The 22,030-nt window shown below is 35.4% G+C and overlaps 1 protein-coding gene across 2 annotated transcripts in view; it reads left to right on the forward strand.

Moving 5' to 3' along the window:
• AP3S1 (adaptor related protein complex 3 subunit sigma 1) overlaps positions 1-21,776 on the forward strand; it is a 73,135-nt gene extending 51,359 nt beyond the window's left edge. Inside the window, exons 5-7 of one of the 2 annotated variants that reach the window (XM_030316857.1) lie at positions 12,109-12,216; positions 15,308-15,348; positions 21,056-21,088. In XM_030316857.1, coding sequence (XP_030172717.1) covers positions 12,109-12,216; positions 15,308-15,343 — 144 coding nt within the window. In that variant the 3' untranslated portion in view covers positions 15,344-15,348; positions 21,056-21,088. Of the gene's footprint in view, positions 1-12,108; positions 12,217-15,307; positions 15,349-21,055 lie in introns of both variants that reach the window. The other variant, XM_030316855.1, reaches the window with a different exon arrangement.
• The last annotated feature ends 254 nt before the right edge of the window (positions 21,777-22,030 follow it).

Consider the following 22,030-nt stretch of genomic DNA (forward strand, 5'->3'; position numbering starts at 1 on the left):
AGAGAGAGACAGAGCATGAACGGGGAGGGTCAGAGAGAGGGAGACACAGAATCCGAAACAGGCTCCAGGCTCTGAGCCATCAGCACAGAGCCTGACGCGGGGCTTGAACTCACGAACCGCGAGATCATGACCTGAGCCGAAGTCGGCCACTTAACCGACTAAGCCACCCAGGCGCCCCAACAAATACATCTTTAAGACCAACAAAAATGGAATCCTGCAGTATATAGTATGTGTAGCCTATACCTTCGTACAACAGTGTATCACTATTTTAGAACCTGCCAAAATTAACTAGATCTGTTCTTTCTAGGCTAAGCTCTTGTTTTCATTTTTTTCAGTGCAATGAGATAAAAGCTTCAGGATAGCAGGACCTTTCCTATCCCTCCCTTCTCTGTCTAAAACAATGCTAGTCTTGTTTTGAGCCCTTCTATGAAAGTAGGATTGTTTTCAACTCTTAAGCAGCCCTGGACCTTCCCCAGCCAGGGATCTCCTAACCAGCTCAGCTCATTTTTTCTTAGGGGCAGGTACAAAATTTTGCACGCAGCCCTCAGCCTCCTTTTGGACCACAGCTGGTTCAGTGAAAGGGGGAAGTTGTAAAGATTACCCCTTCTGTTTTCAATCGGGATGGGCTAGTTTATGCTACAGTTTAAGAAATAGCAGAATACCTCTCATTCATGCAGTATGTTTATCTTGTTCCATATACCTTAATTCTGGGATCCACGGTAACAAAGCTGTCACTGTCCGGAGCATCGTCAGTTTCTATGTCAGAAGAGCTTTCGTGGGCAAATTTATCTGCTTTTCAAAGTGTCACAGGTGATAGCTTTACCAGATGTTTTGCTACTGCATACATCGATCACTCATTTTCTAGCCTCAGTATACCACTTTCCATGTGGCCCAATGCCCAGCCCTTAAGCTAGTGTCTTTTCCTTTACTGTCTTTATTGTATCTTATTATGAATCTTTAAGTACTTATTTCTGTATCAGCCACATAAACTAACATTGTAGACACCCTGAGGTAGAGATAGCTCCCCGCTACCCAGAATTGGTCTGGATGTGAAGACTAAAGATGGCACACACACACACACCAAGACGTTCTGATCTGAAACAGTTTCTCGCTCACATAGGAAGGTTTTACAAGTAATAGTAAAGTCATTTATTTGATTAAGAGAAAATAGAAAGAAATCATAATCATTATTATAAACCGTAGAATCTTTTGTTTAAAAGAGGAGGGGGAGAATATAAGTAAAATTTGATCAAACCAACCAACTTTGTGATGAAAAATGAAAGTAACTTAAATGAAATTTTAAAGTAGGTATTTAGTACACTAAGTGTGAACTAAATGAATTAAAAGACAGAGATGATGGGTTTAAAAGGTACAGTTTGTATAGGAAAGGCAGGTAAATTCTTGACCAGTTTTCATAACCATTTGGTTCCCTAATACCCACCAAAAATGATTGCTTTTCTTTCTTTCTTTCTTTCTTTCTTTCTTTCTTTCTTTCTTTCTTTCTTTCTTTCTCTCTCTCTCTCTCTTTCTTTCTTTTTCTTTTAAGTACCCTGTAACGTAGGACTTTGAACAGAATTTGTTTTATTTTTTTATTTATTTTTTTTCTAACGTTTATTTATTTTTGAGGAGGGGCAGAGAGAGGGAGACACAGAATCTGAAACAGGCTCCAGGCTCTGAGCTGTCCGCACAGAGCCCGACGCAGGGCTCGAACTCACAGCCTGCGAGATCACGACCTGAGCCAAAGTTGGATGCTTAACCGACTGAGCCACCCAGGCGCCCCAGAATTGATTTGTTTTAATCCACTGGAGATATTACTTTTTTGGATGCTCAGATTGACCTTTCTTTACCCATGGGAGCCTCTTCAGGTCGTCTTCTGGGTCCTTTTGCCGTTCCCTCCTCTCCATGGACTCTGATAGCTGTTTTGTGTTCTGGCACAACTAGATGTTAGACTCGCTTTCTTCATTTCTTCCTCTACAGACATATTGTCAGCCATTGCATGTAGGAGCCCTGATTCCTTTTAGTGGGAAATGGTGTATGGAAACCACAGTCTGGAGGTGCTCATAATTATGAGGCTGGTCATTGTTTCTAGGCCTTTTCTATGGAGAGAGCATGTTTTCTGTCCAGCCCTTGAGTCACCTATTTCTTCAAGGAACGCTGGTTCCTTTTAGGGGACAGTGATATTTAGAAATGACAGTCTTGGCATCATGTAACTCCTGGTTCTCTGAACCAAGCAGGGAAATAGATGTAGGTATGTGTGCACGCACACATGCACCCTAACCTATTTCTAAATATTTATGTATATCAAAAATCACTGAGTTCTTCTTAATGCCTCAGAGTCTAGTGCAACGCTACAGAATTTATTCCAGCCTTCTCCTTTTCTGTATTTGCAACTTGCTACTCTGACAGTGAAAGATTATGCCGATTATTCTCATACTTAGTATTCCCATTATTTATTATGCATTTACTTACTTGCTCAATTCTTCCTTTCTGTAACCAAATTCCTGGCCGGGCTGTTAGAAAGCTAAACTCCAGACATGCCAGTCTCCACTCTTCCCTGCCAGCACCAGCCAAAAGGTTGGCCCCAGACCCACCAGCCCCTATCCCATCAACTGAGCGAGTTGTTAGAAAGTCAATTCTGATAAAATTTGTAATGAATAAAGTATTACAAAAAAGAGTCTAGATGATTGAAAAACAACTCCATAGAATTTCTAGAAGAGGCAGAACTGTCAAAATTAAAAATTTCAGTGATGGGTATATAAAGGTAGATTACACATATCTGAGTAAATGGAAAAATAGAACACGTTGTCCAAAATGCAGCATAAAAAACTTCTTAAGAAAGAGTGAAAATATGGAAGACAGTTTATAGGTCAGGGAAGATAGAGCAAGAAACGTCTAATGGACATTTATTCTCGGTTTCAGAAGAATAAATTCTTATTTATTTCATAACATCTGAAATTATGGGAATTTGCCAGAATTGAGGAAAGATACCAATCCACACGTTAAAGAATCACAAGTAGAATAAATAAAAATAAATCTACATTTAGACTAATTATAGTACAGTTGAAGAACAGAGAAAGAGCTCTTAAAATCATCCAGAAATAAACATTACCTTCACAAGAGCAGTGGTCAAATTGGGAAATGACTTCTCAAGGGCAGTCACAGAAGTTAGAAGGCGATGTATTGAGAAAATAGCTGTCCAACTGTAATTCTAAAGCTGGCAAAAATATCTTACAAGAAAATAAAATAAAGACTTTGTCAAAGAAAACTAATGAGGGAGTTTGCTTCAAGCCTTTCTCAAAAGAAATTCTAAAAGAAGGTACTTGACACAGAAGGAAGTGTCAGATATCAGGAGTGAGTTATAGAAGGAAGAAGAACAAAGAAAGTTGCAAATGTGTGGGTGAGGGTAAAAGAACATTGACTGTTAAAGTACTTGTGGAATTAATATGAAAAGAGTTTGTAGCATTAAAATACAAGTCGCCAAGAAAACATAAGCCAGGAAGGGGGGAAAAGGGAGTTGGAATAGTTTAAGATCTTTTAATGAGCAGCTCTGACTTTTATAATAAGCAGTTTTTAAAAAGGATATCTTGATATTCAGCCCAGAATATAGAACAGAAAGTAGAACAGCTTTCCAGTTTTTCAGACTTGAATATTTTGAATTTTCAGATTTTGAAATATTCAGTGTTAGTATAACATGCATCATGTACCAAAATAGGTTTACTCTTATCCATTACTTTGAATTACTATATCCCTGTTGCTTTCCATTTGTTAATTGGTCAGCAGTTAACAAATGTCTTCATTATTATTAATAATAAGTTACATGCTTTTCATTTCTACTTTTGTCTTGAAAATTGTACCAAAATTTTGATAGGCTAACAAAATATACTCCTAATTCCTTTCAGAATTATTTCCCAAATTGTCATACTTTAGAATGTTGTTTTATAACATGATATATGTTAGATTGATACATTATAATGATAAGTCATTATGATAACATAGTATGAAAGACATCAGTAGTTTGGGGGAGGATAGTATTGTTTAGCAACAGCATCTGCTTAACTGACTCAGTCTCAAGATAATATTAACCAGATGACTATAAAACTGATTATTTTCTTAGCAAATACTTTATTTTTTTTTAAATGTTTATTTTGTGTGTGTGTGTGTGTGTGTGTGTGTGTGTGTGTGAGAGAGAGAGAGAGAGAGAGAGAGAGAGAGAGAGAGAACATGCATGTGAGCAGGGGAGGCATAGAACATGAGGGAAAGAGACAATACCAAGCAGGCTCCACGCTCAGCACAGAGCCCAGTGTGGCACTCAATCTCACTACCTGAGCTGAAATCAAGAGTCGGACACTCAACCTGCTGAACCCCCCGGGTGCCCCAGCAAATACTTTCGTAAGGTTAATAACATCAGCTGTAAGTTTTGATTTGTATAACACTTTGGTATGTCAGCCTGTTGGAGAATAATTATAGCAAAATTTAAAAATACTTTTATTTTTATTTATCTATTTTCTTAATGTTTATTTTTGAGAGAAACAGAGACAGAACGGGGGAGGGGTAGAGAGGCTGAAGCAGGCTCCAGGCTCTGAGCTGTCAGCACAGAGCCTGACTCGGAACTCAAACTCAGGAACAGTCAGATCATGACCTGAGCCAAAGTCAGACACTTAACCAACTGAGCTACCCAGGCGCCCCTAGTCACTTCTTTCATTTTTTTTTTTTTTAATGTTTATTTATTTTTTGAAGGAGAGAGGGAGAGACAGAGCATGAGTGGGGGAGGGGCAGAGAGAGGGGGAGACACAGAATCCGAAGCAGGCTCCTGGCTCTGAGCTGTCAGCACAGAGCCCAATGTGGGCCTCAAACTCATGGACCACAAGGTCATGACCTGAGCTGAAGTCAGACGCATAACCGACTGAGCCATCCAGGAGCCCCTTAAAATAACTTTTAAATTGGGGTGCCTGAGAGACGCAGTTGGTTGAGCATCCGATTCTTGACTTGGGCTGGGGTCATGATCTCACGGTCGTGGGATCGAACCCCCACATTGGGCTCTGCGCTAACAGCATGGAGCCTGCTTGGGATTCTCTCTCTCTTTCTTTCTCTGCCCCTCCCCCACTTGCTCTCTCTCTCCCTCCCTCTTTCTCAAAATAAATAAAAACTTAAAAAAATATTTTTAGATTTAATTAAATTGTGATAAATCCATTTTGAGAGGGTATATCTCTGAAGCTAAGCTTTTTTTTTTCTCTTTAACTTAGAATCATTTCTAATGAATCTCTTTCTCTATCATAGATCCAGTTAATCAGGAAACCCTAATGCATTTACTTTCAAAATACATCCAGAATTAAACGTTTTTCTAATGTTGACAGTACACCAGTAAACCCCCAAAACATTCATTTTTTTACTTAAATTTTTTCGTTGTAGCTTTTATTTTATTTAGCAACCCTCATGGGGCTAAAATTGAGAAAATACCATATTTCGTTGCCTCTAAAATTGCAGATTTCTCTCACATTTTAACACTTTTGAGATTGGGATGCATGTTATATTCTACAGCTTGTCATAATTTAATTGGCAGTGTTTTTCCTTTTCAGTAGTATGTAACATAATGGTTTTTTAAATAATCAGTTGTAGCTTAGATTTGAAGAAATACCAAAATATGAAGAGTGATCTATTTACAACAGTTAGAATTACAAATACAGGTGTTAATAGATTACTTTAGTGTTTAAAATTTTTATTAGCAAATGTATGTATTTAAGTTTTATTATCAAATCAGTAACAACAGTATGACCCACAGAAGTACATAAATTGAAATTTTCTAACTATTTAAAATCGGTCATTTCATCATAATTGGCTATTCTGTCATAATAGTTAAAAAGTCATGACTTACAGTATTACAGTTTTTATTTTTTTTTTATTTTTATTTTTTTATTTATTTTTTTTTTTAGTATTACAGTTTTTAGAGTAGACCAGTAACTCTGCTTTACTCCCCCTCCATCCATACTTTTAAAACTCCTGTTCAGTTTCCTTTTGCCTCAAGCGAGAGAAGGAGGAGGTATTCCTTGCAAAACACATTAAAAATATATATATTTATTGAGCCCTTAACCCTCTGCAGGGTGATGAGAAGACGGTGCTCTTATCCTTGTCTTCCTGTAGCTTGTCGTTTTCGAGCAGACACCTGTCTGTGTCTCTGTTTCTCTGACAGACATAAAACCATTAAAGAACATTACAGTGTTATGTATAGCAAACGATTTTATTATTTTAAAATTACATGAATAATACTTCCCTTTCTTTAGTAACAAAGAAGCCCAACAATACTAAAGACTATATGCTTAAACATTAAAGTTCTTCTTTTCTTGTCCCCTTCCTCATATCCACTCAACCTCATCCCACGCTGTTTCCCTACAGTCATTTCTCTTCCTAGTTTGGCTAGGTAGGCTTCCAGACTTTTTTCCTATCTATTTTCAAAGATAGGCATAGTTCTCTTGGTCTAGTGAGTGATCAGGTTGGTTTTTATTTTACACAGTGTTTCTGTGCCTTGCTTTATTAACTTCATGTGTCTTTAGAGTCTCCCGTCAATACGTACATATCCGCTTTATTCTTAGGTGAAGAATTAAACAGAATGATCTGCCGTATTTTACTTGACCACCCCTATCATCAAATGTTAATGCAAAGTGAAAAATACTTGGTGCAGAGGACTTCATTTCTAACAGAAGTTAGAGCAAGTAACTTTGATACTCTGCAAACAAGTGACAGTCTGTAGAAAGGAATCTGTATAACTGGACCTCCTTTCCTTTTGTCATCTTTTGTTATATGCTTCATTCCATCCGGTGGAGGGCTGGGAACTGTTACAAGTGAAATGTGTTTGATTTAATCTTCATTTTAGTCTCCAGTGATTACGTGCACTTTCCTCAAACCAGGATGCTGCTGTCAGTGAACTCTTTACATAAATATTTAATAAATGTGTGAGAAGCACCGGGTGATGTGTGGAAGTGCTGAATCACTAACTTGTACACCTGAAATTAATATTACACTGTATATTAACTGGGATTTAAATCAACACTTAAGAAAATATTTAATAAACATGGTTTACTGATGGAGTGGTAAAAATTGCTAAAGAAAAACACATGGCTTGTTCTTCAACTTTTGAGTTTTAAGATAATTGAGATAAAGAATTTTGAAGAAAATTTGTGTGTAACATTCATTAGATACCCACAATGTACATTATATTTTATAAATAATAATATAGAGACTATTTATGTATTTTTTAGTGTTTGTTTATTTTTGAGAGAGTATGATTGGGGGAGGGATAGAGGAAGAGGGGACAGAGGATCTGAAGCGGCCTCTGCACTGACAGCAGAGAGCCCGATACGGGGCTCGAAAGCATGAACCGTGAGATCATGACCTGAGCCAACGTCGGACACTTAACCCACTGAGCCACCCAGGCGCCCCGAGAGAACATTTAATCTTAAATAAGTTAAAGTAGTTTTAAGCAAAAGTCTCCAAGTTCTGCACTGACACTTACAATGAGATAGAATTTTTACTATTTAAACGCATGGAAAAAGTGACACGCTTCTCTTATCACTTACAAATATCCAACACCTTTGGGCTGCCTCTTACATTGACCTAAATATGTGCATGGCTATAACCTTTAATATTTCTCTGAATTACTATGTGACACTCTTTTATTTTTAGCAAGCTTTTGTTTGTTCGTTTTTGTTTTAGTATATGCACATGCTAAAAGTTTTCAGAACAAATAAACAAAAACTATAAAGCGAAAGACAAGTCTCTATTCTTCCTCAGTCCTCCATTTCCATTCTGTAGGTAACTACTATCCTTTAAAAATATTTGCAGAAAATTAAAGCCACAGTGAAATACCACTATACACCTGTTATTAGAATGGCCCAAATCCTGAACACTGACAGCACCTAGTGGTGATAAAGAACTCTCTCATTTATTGCTGGTGGGAATGCAAAATGGGAAAGCCACTTTGGAAGACAGCATGGTGGTTTCTGAGAAAACTAAACATGTTCATACCATACAATCCAGCAATCATGCCCCTTGGTGTTTACCCAAAGGGGTTGCAAACTTAAGTCCACAAAAAAACCCGAACACATATGCGTATAGCAGCTTATTTCATAATTGCCAAAACTTGGAAGCAACCAAGATGTCCTTCAGTAGGTAAATGGATAAAAAGTATTTGCATGTCTTTCCAGGCATTTTCTGGGTATATCCAAGTAGGTGTGTACATGTAATTTTCTTGTATACCTCAGTGGGATCATATTATAGGTATTATTCTATCCCATCCATCTTTTCATTTAATAATCTATTACTAAGGAATCTGTAGATGTCTCTCATTAACAGGGTAGATTTCCAAGAAACAGACTCTTGGGGCGCCTGGGTGGCGCAGTCGGTTAAGCGTCTGACTTCAGCCAGGTCACGATCTCGCGGTTCGTGAGTTCGAGCCCCGCGTCGGGCTCTGGGCTGATGACTCAGAGCCTGGAGCCTGTTTCCGATTCTGTGTCTCCCTCTCTCTCTGCCCCTCCCCCGTTCATGCTCTGTCTCTCTCTGTCCCAAAAATAAATAAACGTTGAAAAAAAAAAAAAAAGAAACAGACTCTTAACTCTAGAGAACAAACTGATGGTTACCAGAGGGGCGGGGGTGGGGGGATGGGTTAAATAGGGGACCGGGATTAAGGAGTGTATGTGTTGTGATGAGCACCTGGTGACGTCTGGAAGTGTTGAATCACTGTATTATACACCTGGAATCAATATTACACTAACTGGAATTTGAATACAATTTTTAAAAAAATGGTATAGATTTACCATTTTACAGTTTTGGTTTTTTGTCTTTTTACTGTTACCAACAAAGTTGCTTGATCATTCTTGCACATATATCTGTATCTTTTATTATTATCTTTTATTATTTTATTACTATCTTTTATTATTTTCTTAACTCACATCCTTAATTCCCTAGTGCCTCTTTAAGTCCATTCCTTATTCTCTTGCAGAACTGTGATTATAATGTATATTATATGATTGTATAAATTAGACTTACACATAACAAGTATATGCATAAAAAGTTTTCAAGAAGGGTGTACAGGTTTTCCCTTGCTATCCAAAAAGTAGAGTGTTCCTATAAACCACTTCATAAGCCAAAGTGGCTTAAAGCACTGAAGCAGTACCATTTCATAGAAGTTGAAAATTCTCTTTGGATTTCTTGCAGTTAACAAAAACAGATATGACCATAGGTCTTTTGTAAAAGTGAAAGGACTCAAAGGAAACTTTGCGGGAAGTGGGAGAAACCTGTATAAGATGCAATTAACTGTGACTATCTTTGGATAGAGGGACCTACAGAGGTTGAGGGTGGTGGAGACTGTTACTGTTCATACTTAAGTTTCGGTATAGCTTGAACTTTTAACAATTTCCTTATATTGTGATTTAAAAAAATTAAAATGAAATTAGAAATTCTGGTTTATGTCCATAAGAAGCTATGCGGTTGGATAGATAGGGTATATATAGTTAAATCCAAACAAAAAAGCAAAAATACATCATTAATGTGGTATTTGCTACTTTTAAAAACACTTAAATACCTATAAATATTCAGGAAAAGGGGATAAAAACCTATCGAACTCTTATTATAGGTGAATATCAAAGGATTTCAGTAGATGAGCTATGTTTCAAGCATATTGTCACCCTTTTATTTCCATTAAGTCTGTTTCAAGTAAAATTTAAAGACAAAATACTGGAATCTGTCATCCGTATGTGTTAAAGCTAAGCTAAAGCTTTTATCATCTTCTTTCTCTTACTAAGTCTGCCAGAAATTCCTCCCAATCAATTCTTGAAACGTGGAAGTTTTCGGTCACTGGACAGTTTCTAAGTGATCCCTCCATACCTTAGTTGAAAACCATAACCTTGAAAATACTGAACTGGCCTCCCAATTAATACTTCTCATTCCCATATGGTTAATCTCCTGGGACTTATACACATAGTACCTCCTTACCTAGAATACATTCTTTAGGCACTTACTATATTTCTAATAAGTGACATTGTGTTTAAGGATTTAGCTCACAGGCTCTTGTTTATTTATTTTCTCTGGATTTCTGAATTTGCTTTCATAGGAGTTATTTTTACTTTGAGGACAGATTTACATCCTAGACCTTATTAAATTATCATACATTCTTAGAATTTCTTGGGTATGACCCACATTTGCGGGCTTCTCATATTTTGATACCTTTAAACTTGGTAGACATTTCTATAATACCGAAATCGACAATTTCTACTAATCTGCTTGTGCTTCTGAGATGTTCTGGAAAGGCAGGAGTAAGTGTGTGTAGGGGTGAGCCCCCCCAGAAAGCCTGAGCAAAGTCAGGTTGGTGGAGTTGCTACACTTTTATCAGCACTACAGTTTGTGCTTTCTCATGAGAATTTGTTTTAAAAAGAAGAGGGAGGGGCACCCGGGTGGCTCACTTGGTTAAACGTATGACTCTTGATTTTGGCTCAGGTCACAATCTTATGGTTGGTGAGTTCGAGCCCCATGTCGGGCTCTGCACTGACAGCATGGAGCCACTTGGGATTCTCTCTCTGCCCTCTCTCTCCCTGCCCTTCCCCTGCTTGTGTTCTGTCTCTCAAAATAAACTTAAAAAAATAATAATAAAAAGAAGAGGGGAAATTCTACTGTTAAAACAGAAGTTTTAATGAATCTTTTGCTGGCCATGGCCTTTCTTTCTGAATACTTTTCCTCTGGATAGTACCTGTTAGCTATTGTGAGGACATTATATTTTATCACCTAATCACCTTCTTGGCCTTAATTGAATCTTCATAGAATATGGCTAAAAATTAATTTGGTGTATCAGTTTCATGTATTCTTGTTAACAGAAGAAAGCAAGGATTGGGACTTAGGTTTGAATTGTTTGTTTGTTACGTATTAGTTTACGTGTCTTGAGGAAGCTGGTTTATTCTCTCAACTGTAACAAAGGTTAATATGAGAATTAAATTAGATGTTGTTAAATGCAACACCAAAACATAGTTTTAATAAATGGTATCTAGTTGCAGAAGAGGTAGCAGTGAGAAGTAATGATAGTTAGCCCTAGTAGTTAAAACAGTTGTGACTTCTGGTTTTGTTTTGTTTGTAGGAAAAGTGATTTCTCTAATTCTTTCTTCAAGAATTGTACATCAGGTATCCATCTTTCCAAAATGGAAAATTAGTAAATAATGATAGGATTTAAAAATCATGAATACATTTGTATACAGTCTTATAAAAGAATGAGAAATAATATAGGGGCGTCTGGGTGACTGAGTTGGTTAAGCATCCGACTTCAGCTCAGGTCATGATCTCATGGTCTGTGGGTTCAAGCCCCGTGTTGAACTGCGTGCTGACAGCTCGGAGGCTGGACCCTGCTCCAGATTCTGTATCTCCCGCTCTCTCTGCCCCTCCCCTGCTCTCTCTCTCTCTCTCTCAAAAATAAACTTAAAAAAAGAAAAAAAAAGAATGGAGACTCTGAAATTAGACTGGTATAAATACTGACTCTGCCACTTATTACTTGTATGCCCTTTCATACATGTGTAACTACTACCTTATCTGTAAAATAGAGATAAAAACAGTATAGACACCTCATAGGGTTATCGTAAGAATAATTCAGGCAGAGTATGTAGCATAGGACCTAAAAGGTATTATAAAGTAATTTTATTTAAAAAAAAAACTTCTTTTGGTTAAATATATATTATTCAATTTTATATATTTCTTTTTTTAATTTTTTATTTAAAAAAAATTTTTTAATGTTTATTTATTTTTGAGACAGAGAGACACAGAGCATGAACAGGGGAGGGGCAGAGAGAGAGGGAGACAAAGAATCTGAAACGGGCTCCAGGCTCTGAGCTGTCAGCACAGAGCCCAACACGGGGCTCGAATTCGCGGACCGTGAGATCATGACCTGAGCCAAAGTCGGACGCTTAACCGACTGAGCCACCCAGGCACCCCCAAGTTATTATTTGTTGTTGTTGTTGTTGTTGTTCACATTTCATACTTATAAAATAGCCACAGCAGTTTTGAAACAAAAAGTACTGGAGTCATGAAACATTTTTGTAGTGAGTTTTCCTTACGGCCATGTATTATTTTTTCCTTTAGGTTCACAATATTCTTGCAGAAATGGTGATGGGGGGGATGGTGTTGGAGACCAACATGAATGAGATCGTTACACAAATTGACGCCCAGAATAAACTGGAGAAGTCTGAGGTAAGAATGGAAAGTGCTCTAGGTAATGAAGGTAGAAAGCATGATCACGAATTATGCATGATGTGTAGCTTTCACCGTTTGTCCTTCAGTATCACCCTTTAAGGACAGCTGAGAGGCTTCTTCAGGTTATAAAAAATGGAATATAGATATCTTAGTATGTTCAATGTTCTGTGACTATTATCCACCTGATAGTGTTGTCTATTCTCTTTTAGTCACAGTTGTAACTGCCTTGGGTAATAAACAGTTCAGATTCTTGTTGCTTGAAAATTAAAGAGATTAGATATTCAAATAATGAAATCAGAATTTGCCCTACAAAACCTAATTCAGTAATTATCAAGGAAATCCAAGAACTGATATTTTTAAAGACTTATAAATTTAGTGTCACAGAACTATTTCTGGGACAGGAGAGGAGAGGAAATGGGATTCTCATGAGGAATAGAGCATTTCATTTGTTATGGTTTCAGTTGGGGCTTAGCAAGCCTGAGTGAACACTGAAAAAAATTCATTGCCTTAATTGCTTAATTCTGGATCCTTCTCAGAGGTCACTTACAAGTTGGCTAAGGCACATATTTTGTACACTGATACATGCATTCATGGCTTTTACTGCATTCTAGATGAGAAAGATTTGGTTAGTCATACGTGCCTAACTTTGTTCTGTTAGATTAGGTGCATGAGAATCAACCAGCACTTTAGCATTGTATACAGTCCTGCTTGAGAATTTTAGTGATTCTTTCCTCAAGTACTGAATATCAATAACAGGTACTGTAGCTGAGCCACTCAAGTTCACACGATTTTGGTTGTTTCTTGTTATAATAGTGGAAGTTTAGAAAGATGAATACTCTTGATATCTCATTCAGCACTGTATTTGCTACCTTTGATATTTATAGTCATAACTCAGATTAGAAAAACAAATTGTATATTTATAATTATTAGTTCAAGTTCAGGTGTTTGGTTGATTTAAAGTAAATATTACTATAAAAGCAGCAAGGTATTAAAAATATGCTAGCATTAATTTACAACAGGTGAGTTCTAAAGAGTTTTTATCTTGTTGGTACTTTAAAGGATCAGTTTAACATAATAATGCTATGCTCATTGGAATAGAATGAAACATAGGATGATGGATAAATCCAGCATCTGAGAATTAGAAATAGTTGAAGCTTTGTTGAACATTTTCCAGTGTTTTCCAATAGCTCTGGATTTCTCTTTGTCTCAATTTACCATCCCTATGATTGCCCAAAAGAGATACTTGTAATGGTGAAGAGCTTAAAATTATGATTCTTTTCAATGACTATGTATAGGCTGTGTGTTCTACAGCCATTTTTAAAATACTGGTTTTTGAAAAGGGAAAACAAACTAGATTAATACAGAAAGCTTTGTTTTAGGACAAGGTAAAGAGCCAGAATATTATTGACTATAGTTGGTTTGTCTTATTGTTTAGTATAGTAAGAGATTTACTATAACCTCTGAGCTGTAAAGTCTTAAGCGATAACTTGAAATTTATGTAATCTGTTAAAACTTGCTTTACAAAAATGTATGGATATAGATTTTAAATGCCAAGAGACAGTGACACAATCCATTAATAATCTGTCAGAAATGAATGGAAATGTGGTAATTGATGATTTCTGTGTGATTATCTGTAAAAATATATTGACCTTTTGTCTGGAATATTCACATTCCAGGTATTTCTTTAACTTCTTTTCATGGATGTTGACCTCCTTTTTTTTTTTTTTTTTTTTTTTTGGCCTTGGTTTGCTATTTATAATACTGACAGAAGTCATGAAGGACCTATTATAATTGCATAATGGATATTTGTTTTCTGATTGTCCAGTACAACTTTGTTAATGAGGCAGTTTTTCTTATCTGTGAAAAGCAGTAAAATACAAAATTTACATTTTCAATGGAAATCATTATAAGAATACTGTAACTTACAAAAAAGTCTTTTCACAGAACCATTTCTATTTAAAATGGTTTTAAGTACTGGTGAAAAAAGTACTGATATTTTTCATCCACTGATCATCTTTTAACTCGCACAATCTGCTGTTATCTGGTACAAATTAGGAGAAAAAGAAAATCTGGGAATAAACCACAACATTGTTTTTTATCAAGTATATCTCTAGATGTGATGTCTGCTAATGTTTTAAAGTAGGATTTTGAATTCAAGTGAGGCCATTTAGTCCTGATCATATTTTCAGAAAAATAATGTTGACTTGATGTAATTTTTCTGTAGTTTTCATACGTATGTTTTGAAGACTACCACCTTTATTCCAGACACATTGAAATGTTGGAAGTTTTCATATGGGTTCCATTTCCCTGTTTCTCTTAACTGGGCATTTATACTAAATATATGAATGATTATAGAATCATCCAGAATTATTTGAGGACACACTATAAGCTTTTTTTTATCTGATTCTTACTAACTTTTAGTTAAAATGCAAGCAAACACTTGCCAAGAAAGAATCAAATTCCAGAATATCATGGTTGATGAAAAGACCTGGGGGGTATCATTTTTAAGATTAATTTAAGTGATATTTAGAATATCATTTATCTTTTAGAAATCAGCCTAGGTATATTTAAGGTTAAACCTCTTGAGATGCAACATGGGTATATCTAGGTGCCTTTACCTTGTCAGAAATTGAAGAGTTTATTATTTTGGCTTAAAGGTAGTATATTTCTAGTGACAGTTGGAAGTGAACCACCTCAGTTCCCAGTGTAAGCGAAGATCAGCCAGATCTTTAAGGACAGTAGAAACAACCATATGCTCTGAATGTATTTTCATCTACCCTGATTTGACAGAAAAATGGTTTACTAACAATGGGGTCTGGGAAAAGGTTTAAGCTGGGAGGTTGATGGGTTTGGGAGAAGGTGTCAGAGGCACTCAGGAATCTGCCTGAGGAATACAGGACTCCCTGGGGGTGGGGGTAGAGGGGTGGAGTCGGGGAGACTTGTTAGCTTTTACGTATTTCATGTTATTTTTAAGATGAATAAATGGGATAAATGGGTCTGAATATAGTCACTACTTTTTTAAAGTCAGTCTTCTTTTTTTTCCGAACATCCTGATCTTTCTAGCTCTTTCCATTCTTCTCTCTTACAGACCTTTATCTTTCAATCTCCCAGACAGGACAGGTAGACAAGGTATTGCTGACTTTGAGAAAAATGTACTTTAACAAAGGGAAAGCAAAATGATGTCAAAGGCAATTAATTATTTAGGCCAGACTCAAAAATTCTTTGTGTTAATGAACCCATGTAGTCCCTGTAGCCAATTTTCCATTCTAGTTTCTCCTTGTAGTTTCTTCATCTTTTATTGGACTTACTGTATTTTACTAGTATCTCATCGATGTCATGTTTGTTGTGTTTTGTCTGCCTGCATTGTGAAAGGAAAGTAAATTTTTTGTTCTTTTTTTTTTAACATCGTCATTTAACTGACAAATTACATTTGTAGAAATGACAGTTTACTTTTATATAAAAATTTAGAGTGTATTTCGAGAATCATATGGTAGAATCAATCTTAATTTAACTCTCACAGCTAGTTTTTTCTCCATCTTTCAAATTAGAATTCTAACATAAAATTGCCTACTGAATTTTGGAAGCTGTGCTTTGAAAACTAAAGGCTTCATGAACCTTTAAAGTTTTGCATACAAAGTGAGAAGCAGTGAAGGCTTAGAATAGTGACTTAAATAGTACTTTCTCTCTCCCCATAATGGTTTTCAGTTCCAAAGTCTTAACAGAATTGCTTTTATGTTTTTGACTAACAAGTACATATTAAAAATGGCTAACAAAAAGTATCAGATAACAAGTCTCCTAAAATTGCACTAAATGTTCTAAAAATTGGAATTAAATATTTTGACCAAAATAAAATGGCTTTCCAGCATAGCAACCTTCTGACATCCCAAACATATTAGAATAAGACTCAGTAGACTCCTAGCTTCATAAAACTCTATATTCTCTGACATTTCGTGTGCATTTTTTCACACCCTAAATTAACTGTGTAAAGAATTTTTTAGAAATTTCAATCTAAATGATGATGAACAGCTTTTTCTGTACAAAAATCAAAATGCTTATAGGCCTCCATTAAAAAATTTCAAAGTGAAAATACTATATTGAGTCCCATAGAGGGAAAAAAAAAATTTGAATTCACAAAATGCTACTGAGAATTTGGCATTGTTTTTCAGCCGTGAACTTATTACTTTCTGGATGGGTTTGAGAAGCTGCAGCATACAGGTGGCTTATCTTATCCCAAGATTGCGGGTTGTGTCATGAAGCTAGGAGTACGACGTTTGGTCCTTAGATCTGTATTACTTTATCCCTGGAATAGAAAATCCATAATGGTCTCATTTACTCCACTGATCCACGTCACTGCCAATTTCTACGTTCTAGTCTTTATGTCAGATTGTTATTTTCTAGCCAAGAACTGCTTGGGTATGTTAACTTCCATCACGAGAACTAGTAATTAGATTTCTTCTCTTTTGAAATCAAGTTTCTATTTTCAAAGAGCAGAGAGTAAGAAAAGTGGCCCTGAGACACAGTGATGTTGGAAGGTCAGGTTGTGAGTTGGTCCCTGCTTCTTACCTTGACATGCAGTTATTCTATTCTTCTACAAAATTACAGTGAGGACCCCCTGAGGTCATTGGCACAGTCAGAACTAGTTCTGTTAAATCTGCGAATTGGGCACGAATCTGCTATATTTATTTCACACAGGCAAATCCTGTGCTTGAAATGAAAATATACCTGAAGATTATGTAAAACGGATTATATGATTGGGAAGGTTTATAAATTTTTAAATATTCTAGTTATGATAAAACTTTTTGATAAAATGTTCCAGTTCTTGCTCCCTAAAGGACTGTCATTAGCAGCATTTCTAACCTGTTTGTTTCTAATTGTAATATTAAAGCACTGCCTTTAAAGCAAAGAACAAGCCTGTTACAAGATCCCAGATTAAGTTATTCTACCTTACGTTCAGAAAGTAAAATACTGACATTTCCTATTTTGCTCAAAACGTGCATTCAAGAACTGCCATTATTTTGTTAATGATTTTGAGTCTGAAACCATTTAATACTGTGTTTATTAATGTTGATGTTCTTTCACTTTGCTGTTAGGTCAAAATTATGAATGTGCATATAGCAGCTGCCAGCAGGAAGGGTGGGTAAAGGTTTCAGTAGGTACAAATTAATCCCCCTACCATCTTACTTGGCATTTCAAGCTGGGAAAAATATTTCAAGATGGTAGGATAGTATTTTATGTCTTAGATGAAATAAATATCTAGATTCTTTCCTTTTCCCTTCGAGAAAGTCAATTGCTTTATTGCATGAGGAGAAGGGAGCCTTTGAAATATATTTTAGCAATGCTGCTTTTTCACTTTTGCTTGCACATATTTTGTTTATTTTTGGGTCTGGCAATTTAAAAACAAAATCAAAAACAAATCATATCCATCCATTACTATCTTTGTGATTCAAGTGCTTGAAATTTTCGAGAGTATGTCTGTATAAGTCTTCTATCTGTTTGGCCTCATTTTGGTATACTTGCAGACTTCATTTTGTTTTCTTTCTCTTAATTCTGTTAATTTATTTAATCCCATGGGAGAGAAAACATGACCATCCTTTTATATACTGTACTTCATTCTCTCATCCAATTCATACTCTTAACTGCTTTGGAGTCACATATTTATTTTTGTTAGTGGAGTCGCTGCAGTCGGCCTGCCATGGTGGTGCTCGAGTACAATAACATAGACAGAAACAAGTTATTTCTCCAGTAGGGTTTCATTCTTTTTATTTCTGCTTTGTGTCAGCTGCGTAATCTCAGATCTTTAAGAGAGCTATGTTGTGCTGTCAGAGTATCTTAATTTTACATTTTACATTGTACACACTACTAACAAGTCAGGTAAGCCTAATTTCTGTAAATTTTAGTGTCCAAAAAAAAACCAAACAAACTAGTACACATTATCTTGTTGCTTTGAATGTATGTTACCGAAGGAAAAAAAATCTTAACTAAGATAAAATTTACTTTATACCTCTCTGTTGGCAAACTAATCTCCTGATGGCAAATTACCTCATTTATATTTTTTTCTTTAATAAAAATGTTTCAGACTTCACTGTCGTGGAAGTCTGAAAAAGAAATTTGTTTTACAGCACTTCTGGTATTGACCACCTGAATAGTCTTTTTTTTTTTTTAAAGCCCTTCATTTTTATATAGAGATATTGAAAGCTCATTTAAGCATCTGTTTACTGATCAGCAGTCCTACTTACATTTTTCTTATATTTCATATTCTGCAGAATCTGATTTCTTAAAATGTTAGTTTAATTAAAACTTAATTGAAGTACACATTACAGATTTTTTTTTATTATTTCCTACCATTTAAATTCATGACGTACTACACAAAAGTGTTGAACATGCTTGAGAAATAATTTGATTCTCTTAATTCATTTGCGTGTTCTGAATAGTTACCATCCTTTGCATGTCTACGGCTTGCTGCTTATGTTTAGAGGAATTGTAGTTTGTTGTACTTAGAAACTTCTTTTGGTTTTACATAATAAGAACTTGGCACATATATGCTATTTAAATCAATTGCTATATTGACTTTATGTATTCTCATTAGCAGCTAACAGTCGACACCATCTTTGGTCACAAAGAAACGACTTAATCTAAAGAAATTTAACAGGACGCATTTTTATTCTCATTTTCTTTGCTCAGGTTCAGTCTAGAGCTGTTCATGGTACAGGGTGGTATGGAAAAGAAGGCTTTCTGACAATGACATTTAATACTGACAAAAATTATTTTCACTCTTTATAAAAGTTAAAACCATAGCATCCAGTAAAACACACACACATATCTACTTTCTCTCTCTGTCTCAGTAACAAAGTCCTCTAATAATTCCTGCCTTTTAAAATATTTGTATTCAAATATCTTATCAATACTTTTTCATAATCTACTCATCATTTGTACCCTGTATAGACACATCCAAGTAAAAATGGTGGCAAGTGGTTTTTAATTAGAAAGATACGAGCTCCAGGATGGCTGTAATTCTGTAAAATAATTTTTGTTCCTTGGCAGACAACAGATTTTGGGCGAAAGGAAGAGAGCCTATAAGATGGATCCTTCTTTGGTCCTAAACCATTCTAAATTTTGGTAGCTAGACGTTGAACTTGAGATAATCAGGTTAAAGACCCTTTTGCATTTATTCATATCTCCAACATCTTTTGGGGGTACACAAATTAACTGCATTGCTTCAGGTAGGTATAAATGTAGAGGTCAATGAAAAACAACTAACCTCTATTCACTTACAAAAATTGAATACTCCAGCCCTATTCATTTTTAATTGGATATGGAGTGTTTCATTTATATCACCCTATCACCCTTATCATTGCCTGTGTGGACCATAGCTATTATTAATATTATTTTACTGATTTTTCTATTATTTCCAATTCTGACTTGATAATCCATGGCTTTTATTTCATTGCTTAACAATGTTTGTATCCTTTATTCAGCAAATAGTTTACACTGGCCTATTTTGTATCAGTCAAGATTTTTCTCAGGTAACAGCTTTATTATTACTCTTATTTTAATTAACAAAAGAGGTAGGATTACATATGAGAAAAAGACCTAAAAGTTCAAAAAGGGACTTAAAACTAGTGTTTCTAATTACACAGACATTGTCTCATATGTGTAATTGAAGCAAAGTGGAAGATTTGTTTCTGTTACCTAATTGTCTGCTTTTGTGCAAGATGATGTGTGCCACTGAATTCAGACGTGTTTGTTGGCTTTCTTATGTCACCTGAATAAAAATGGATGAAATCTAAATATAAATTAAATCCCAAAAGTATGAAGACTCTTGTAGCTATTTGAGAAAGATGATACATTTGCATTTTTCTTTTAAATTTTAAGCATATTTTCTTTGAAAATTATTTCACAGATTATAAATTTCCCTATTAAGAATAAAGCCAAATATCGTACACTAATGCTACTAGAAGCTTTAAAATTCAGTTATTTATAGAAATACTGCCTTTTGTATTTATGCTATTCTGTCTCTAAATTTGTATATTGTAAACTGAACATATGTCATTGAATCTACTTTATATGACAGAGTATTTTTAATCATTATATTGTCTCTAATGCATCGAAGGGTTGGAAAGATCCTCTTTGTTGCAGTTTCATTTTCAGGCAGAACTGTTCTCTTTGGACTGAGGCTTTACTTGAAAAGCCTGATTTTTTTTCCAATGTTTTAGAACTTTCCTAGAAAAGTTTAGAAGAGCCTCCACAATTACAAGAATTTTTTTAAAAAAAATTTGTCGTTTTGAAATGTTTTAAGGAGTTGGCTCTAAGTAAAGAAACTAAGCAAGCATGATCTATTACTTTCAGTTTTTATTTCATAGCACAGTTTGATAATAAATGCTATTTCAAAAGCAAAAAGAAAACAAAAAACAATAACAACAACAACAAAAAACAAACCCAAATCCATCATGTTGTTGCAAGAGATGTTTAAAAAGGAACTAATGTAAAATATGCCTCATGCTTCTATTATAAGTCAGTAAGTCAGGATATAGGTGAAGATGTAGTTTTTGTCATCTGCATATTGTATGTGGTATCTAAGCACAGGTTAATTTATTTGTATGTAAATCTTTCCGTTGTTATCATTGCATGTATTCGCTGTACTTTTTAATGTGTCAACTGTTTTCTCTTTATAGATTAGAATTTCAAAGTAACCATCCCATACCAATTCCAACTACCATCTGGTCTCTAAGCTTGTTATATGAAAATCTTTTATCATTGTCCTCCATTTTTAGTGTTTTTTGATGAGCTACACCTGAGTTGTACATTTTCTTTTTTTTTTATTTGCTTCTGTATACAGGCTGGCTTAGCGGGAGCTCCAGCCCGTGCTGTATCAGCTGTAAAGAATATGAATCTTCCTGAGATCCCAAGAAATATTAACATTGGTGACATCAGTATAAAAGTGCCAAACCTGCCCTCTTTTAAATAAAAAAAAATTAAAAAGGCCACTCCCAGGTAAAATCCAGGGGGAAAAGTCATCTAAGTTTACCATGCAGTTGTTTACCAAAAATAGAGGAGGAGAGTCTTAACTTTTGCTCTTGGATTGAAGTCAAGGTACTGTAGAGAAGTTGTGTAAAACCCGTACGGAAGTTCAATGTTGCTTTTCCTGCTCAGTGATTTTGAAGAAATGGGGTAGTTCCAGTGTGATACTTCACTTTCTTTTCTAAACTGCATTCCCGTGCCCACCTAAGGCATGCCTCTATGTATTGGCTACTACAGTATTTCAAAAGGTGTGTGAGACATTTCTTTCAACTATGTACAATCCAAACTGTTGGTGTTTTGTATGGATCACAAGTGCAGCATTCCATAGTTCTTTCTGTTATTTGTCACACTTGTTATTTAAAGAACCAAGTATGTATTGCATGAAAACATTATGATCTTTTTCTCTTAGTTTAAATAAACTCCAAGGTAACTGGACTTCTAAAGCACCTTTCTGTTTGCCTGATATCTACTTTAGCAATAATTTTTTTACGACCCTCTGACTCAACAAAGTAAATAAAAGTATATTTTATCACTGTTAAGCAGCTGTTGATGTTGATTTATTTAATTGAATAAATATTCAAAAACTGGTGAAATCATTCTAAAACTCCATTATTTCAGAAGCCAAGTGTGTGAGGTCACACACTGTGTAGAGAACTGGGGTGGGAGATGACAGATTTTTTTCTAAAATCCGTACTGAGAAATTGCAACATCTTGTTTTATACAGATAGCTTTAAGTCTTTCATCCGGTCCCTTCTCCCTTCTTGCTCAGATGACAAAAAACAGTTGTGGCAAA

This window comes from Lynx canadensis, chromosome A1 (genome assembly GCF_007474595.2).
Source record: "Lynx canadensis isolate LIC74 chromosome A1, mLynCan4.pri.v2, whole genome shotgun sequence".
Taxonomy (NCBI): domain Eukaryota; kingdom Metazoa; phylum Chordata; class Mammalia; order Carnivora; family Felidae; genus Lynx; species Lynx canadensis.